The sequence below is a fragment of the Malania oleifera genome, chromosome 12 (genome assembly GCF_029873635.1).
Source record: "Malania oleifera isolate guangnan ecotype guangnan chromosome 12, ASM2987363v1, whole genome shotgun sequence".
Lineage (NCBI taxonomy): Eukaryota > Viridiplantae > Streptophyta > Magnoliopsida > Santalales > Ximeniaceae > Malania > Malania oleifera.
In genome coordinates this window covers 61,614,641-61,620,408 of record NC_080428.1, presented here as the reverse complement: position 1 = coordinate 61,620,408, position 5,768 = coordinate 61,614,641, and the positions used below count along the sequence as shown (strand labels likewise).

Below are 5,768 nucleotides of genomic sequence, written 5' to 3'. Positions count from 1 at the left end.
TTTCCAAGTTACTGTCAACATAGTAGGGTATAAGTTTTTTCCTAGTTGAAGAGGATACATAAATTATAATCACTAAAAACAATAAAATATCAACACTCACTGCAATAAAGGTCATTACCAACAAAGTTGACCAAGGAAAAATAAAATATGACGATGTCTCATTAAAAAAAAAAAAGTTAGAAGCTATTATATAGCAATGAAAATTAGCCTTAAATGCCTTAAATAGCTCCAAATCACAAACACGTACACAACCAAGAAGAATAAAGCAAAATCTATTGTCAAACTTTTGACCAAATCGTACAAGATAGGATCATTCAATCATTAAAGACAAAATAACTATATAGGCCCCTTCAATCCTAAACTCTTCAACAAGTCCCCTTTTTCTTCTCGATCTCCCACTCTTCTTATTATCTCAAAACATGTAAGAAGGGAAACTTCCAACAAGCTTTTATTTATCAAGAAATTGACTTCACTTATTTCATGGATGATTTTTCATTCAAAAGCGAAAAATTACAACCATATCAAACAAGATTATATACTTAATTACGCTTTCCAACCAAGTGAAATACCACTAAATCAATTGCCATCTTCAATGGGATATAAATAAAGCAATCCAAAAGTGAAAAATAAATAAATAATAAAAAGTTTTTTTAAGAAAATTGTAGTGGGTTGGGGGGGGCGGGGGCACATTTGACATTTGATGCCCCCTAAAGATCTCCCTCTTTCAAATTTTCAAATTTCTGCCGCGAAGTGAGCTGCAAACTTTCGCCCTTTCGAGCTCTACGATTCGCCATCGAATTTCCACAACCATCTCCTTCTCCATTCTCCGATTCCAGAGCTGCCATGTCGGCTGCCAGAACAAGCGGGAGAAAACGCCGATCGGAGCCCCAATCTCCGAAATCCATCGAGCGAGTCGGACTCGAAGACGACATCTTCGGTCCAGATCTCTCCAGGTCCGTATTCCGATCTCCGCTTGCACCTCTCCTCCATGCTCCGTCGGTGAATTTCTGTCTTCGTAACTGTTGATTGTGTTGAAACGTTCAGTGACATCAAAGGCATCATGTCGGCGCTGTACCAGATCAGAGAGAAAGCACAAAAGGACGGCCAGAAGAAGAATGAAGAGACAATATCAAGGTTAATTTAGCTCTTTCTGCTTAGTTCTGAATTGACTCCGCCGGATATGCTTCTGCATAAATTACATTAAAATATTTTAATTCCTATATGTTCCGATTTATTTGCGTATACGATTTCTTAAATGATGCTGATAGCTCCGACTACACTACTATTTTTTATATGTTATTATCAGTTTTGCGCAGTGACTTCATGGATTTTAAAAATGAAATGCATATACATACAGTGAATTTGACGCCTGCAATTATTGCAATCCTGTTTCATTGGTTTATTCAGGAAGATAAATTTAAACGGGTAAATGCACTAATTCCTAAACTGAAGTCGTATCTAGAGGTTTATTATTATTATTATGATTGAGAATATGCACACAAATTGATTGATAATAAGCTAATTAGAATAACGCTGTGCTATAATAATAATAATAATAATGAGGCTGATTAATCTGGAGAAGTAGTTTTCTTAGGAAGCCTAACATTGTCTAGATTTTGATGAAGGAAATGGATATACTCTGCTTGCTTTGCCAAATATCACAGTTGTATACTTCTTGCATCAGAGACGTTCTAATAGGCTTCACTTTGCAGCCTTGAAATCTATCAATTAAATCATTATTTGATTGCGGTGGGACCAAAGAAGATAAATGGAAAATGGATATCAACATAATTTGAGCATCGTAGAAGTTTATTAGTGTTTCATTAATTTTTTTTTTTCAAAAGCTCTAAAGGGAATGTAATTTCCGGCTTACTAGACGAGAAGGGAAGTACGTCCAGAATTCTGACCAAACAGTACCCCAATTAAATTTTTATTTCTGATTCGATTACTGTTAAGAGCTAAAACTGCTTCAATTTTGACTCTCCAAAGCAATTCTAGTCAACAGTTTTGTTAATTAAACATTGTTTAAGATCCTATATTAAAAGCCAAAAAACTCAATAAACAAGCTAAATAATTGTAGAAAGTTATTTGAGTTAATTTTTCCATTAAGTAATTAAAAACTTTTGGTTCTTTCATGTCTTTTCCTTTTTTCTATTTTCTCTACAACCAAGCGGAAGCTATTTTAGATCTTTTCTGTTGTCTGTCCGGCAATATCACTCAAAATCATTACGGAGGTAAAATGACTGTTCATAACAGTGTGGCTGCAGAGATCAAGTCAGTGTTTGCTGAGATGAAAGCAAAATTTGAGAAGGAAAGGTGAGAAAGGAATTCCATGATTTCATGTGTTTGATATTTCCCCATAATAGTTGCTCCTGTTCCTAGTCGAAAATACACCAAACTAACTAGTACTTGTGTGCTTCTCACTCAGACAAAGTTTTGCCAAGGCATTGTCAAAGAGTTCAAAAGAGGTCCTAAAAACAAAATTCAAAGTGAAATTGTCTTTAATAAGATTGGAATTTGTGCTTTGTGTTTTTATTTATATGAATCACGTAGTTGCATACCTGCAGTGTGAAAATTCCTTGAAGATCGAAACCTCGAAGTTCCAAGCACTTTGGGAGAAATTTTCCAAGGAGAAAGTAGCACATCTGCAGGCCTTAAAAGGTGCACTCCATTCACTTCATTGTCTGGTGTAGTGCATCATTGGACAAATTGCATACTTCACTATTTTCCATTTTTCCTTCTGTATTTTTTTTTTTTTTTTAATAGTGTGGTTCATTGCAACAGTCAGTGAAAGATTGCCCGTCTTTTGTTAACTCCAACAAGTTTTAGCATATAAAATCACTTTACCATTTCTTTGGACTTCCTGTGTTTTCTTTTCTTTTCTCTCATCATGGTAGTTTTTTATTTTTGGAGGTAAGTAGCAGATCTCATCATTCTGTCTTGACAGCTAACATGTTTTTCATATTATGAGAAAGGGCAGTTATTGCATGCTTTAGAGCCAGCTCATAAAATGTCACATGCATTTGAGGTTCTCTGCTTCCTCTTGTATATAAAACAGCAGATAGTCGTCTCTTATGCATGAGCCCACCAACAGGTCAATCTCCCATTTGTAGCAAATAGAAACACTAAGCTGCCTTTATTTTTCTTGATTTTCTATGTTAAACTTGATATATTGTTGGTCCACAACCTAACAGCTTAAGCTTTTAGGTAAAGTGGTAATCTAACATGGTATCAAAGGAGGTACTGGATTCTAGTCTCATGGTATGCATTTATTTTATGGTATCTAAAAATTTATTGTGTATGTATCTGTCCACATGCTGTCGGGCTGCACGTGTGGGGGAGTGTTAAAACTTGATATATATTGTTGGCCCACGACCTAACAGACCTTGCAAAAACTCAGTTCCCCTTAATCTTTGGTCAACTTACCATTGTTTTATTCATTTTTGCAGAATGATGTGGTTTTGTTTCAGAGACTCTAGTGAACATGTTCATGAAGAGGATCTTTTTATTTGTCCTAGCTTTTCTTAAACACAAAGGGGGTTTTCTCTGGTTTGAGGGACTTCACTGCTAACTATAAGCTGTTGCAAGGATTGCAATTACCAATTTCATATGACCAGCCAAAAAAGAGAACCCATTTCACATGAATCATTATAGGATTGAGGAAATACTGCTAAAGCAGTATAATGCGACCCTGGTTTGACACAGCTTTCACCGTCTTGCATGATTGTAGCATACAGATTTCTCCACTGGAGAGCCATGACCTTTAAATTTATCAGTCAACTTGATAAGAAAATGGAATTTAATATATATTCATGTGTTTACTAAAAATGTTGAACATACGAATCGAGAAAAGCATAGATTTACGAAGAATACAGTTCCAAATGACTGCATATTTCAGTTGTTTTGGTGCTAAGATTAACTCTATTTGACAGATACGATAGCCAAATACGAAGAAGAGAAAGAACGATTGTTCACGCGTTATGAGCAACAGAGTGAGCCGCAACATGCTTTTCCTCTATTTAGTTAAAACATAATTCCATTTATATTATTATGAGCTATTTTCAGGGAAGAGAGAAAAGAACATGATATCTGAACAAGAGAAAGCTTGCCAAAGTAAAATTTCTGAATTGGAAGAATCCCTGAAAAAGAAGAAGCAGGTAAACCAATCAAGTGCCTAGTTACCCCCCCCCCCCCCCTCTCTCTCTCTCTCTCTCTCTCTCTCTCTCTCTCTCTCTCATATGTATATATGTTGTTGGAAATGCAGGATGACAAAACTTTCAGCATTTTGAGGAAGACGCTGGGATCATTGCTAGGAAATGCGTCAGATGAAGACTTTCTGCCTGATGATTGAAGGTTCTATGGCCTACGGTGGCCCTCTGCTGCCGATATCCTGCTGTAATAACTCTGCCATCCTTTCTGAGTAAAAGGGGTAATTTTTTTTTTTGAAAGAAAAAAAAAAAGCTTATTATTTTCTTCCTTCTTTTCCCCCCCTTTATTTCCTATTCTAGAACTCTTTAATTCCCACATTCATGCCCCACGAAGACCTTAGTTTGTTTCCAAGATTCCCTCTTCTTTATTTCTTCCCCTTAAACAATGATAAACAATCCGACTAGTATTTTGGTAACCACAAAAAAAGAAATCCATAATATGATGGTTATTGAAAGACAATTCAAGTGCTATGTTTTTTACATCAAATTTACATGCACCTGAAACATAAGTTTGGTGTTTGGCTTATTATTTCTTCTTTTTTTTTTTCCATGAACATCAATTTTCGAATGCCAATCCTAAATTTCTAAATCTATTTTAATGTAACATATAAATATCAAATTTATTTTCAATTTATGATGTAAAATAAGTAAATAACTGTTGTGTTCACGTTCATGATCTGACAGCTAATTGTAAAAAGTTACATTGCAAAAACACAATATATTTCATAAATTCATAAATAATAACAAATATATAAGGCAAAAAAGACAATGCCGGATCATTAATACAGAGAAAATATAATAAAAAAATATTTTTTTTTATTTTTTTTTTCTGAAACAAAATTCTTAGTTCAAATGCGACCTAAATGTGTGGAAAATAAAAACTTAGAAAAGGTGAAAGATGTTTACTGGAAGGGACTTGTGTTGTTACAAGCAATAAGCCTCTTGAAAAGAAGCACGCGCAGTGTCCATCCCTCCAATCATGGCTTTGAACCACTTTCCGCGGTAGCGTCGGCTTGTTTGGAAATTGAAAATTGTGGTTGAAGCAGAGCCCACCATGGCCGACAAAATTACATCAAAAACAAAAACATGATTGTTTCAATATAATAATTTTTAATGAATACGCAGGCGGCAACCACCCAATTCTAGCTTTGATTTTGAAAGCTCAAGTACATCTGCCCTTCTGCAAAGGGCAAGAGTTACTGATTGTTCAAGATACCTACTTCATATTAAAAATCATATAAAATTGGATAAAAATTAGTAAATTTTAAATTTAATTTAAGTGAACATGAATATAAAATTCAAATTGGAATTCCGAATCTCTAAATGTAAGAAAAAAATGAGGAAAATGCTACAAAACTTAAAATTATTTCAAGACACATTATAATGTTGTTTTCCTTAAAATGTTGTATGCCTCCACCAAATTGGTGTGTTTTAAGTCACCAAATACGTTTTTAAGATACAATGAAGTCCAAATTATGATTTGATATCAGTTTGCGTTATATGCAAACGAAAACTGATCACAAACACCCTTAAAGTAATCTGAATAAATTTTTTGGAATT

General features: G+C 34.5%; 1 protein-coding gene across 1 annotated transcript; it reads left to right on the top strand.

The window, feature by feature from the left end:
• Positions 1-674: 674 nt before the first annotated feature.
• LOC131144245 (uncharacterized) lies at positions 675-4,668 on the top strand. The gene is made up of 8 exons (XM_058092772.1): positions 675-953; positions 1,045-1,134; positions 2,257-2,316; positions 2,429-2,468; positions 2,568-2,661; positions 3,933-3,992; positions 4,066-4,157; positions 4,265-4,668. Exons 1-8 carry the CDS (start codon positions 844-846, stop codon positions 4,349-4,351), a joined length of 633 nt encoding a protein of 210 aa, XP_057948755.1. The 5' UTR covers positions 675-843; the 3' UTR covers positions 4,352-4,668.
• Positions 4,669-5,768: the final 1,100 nt, after the last annotated feature.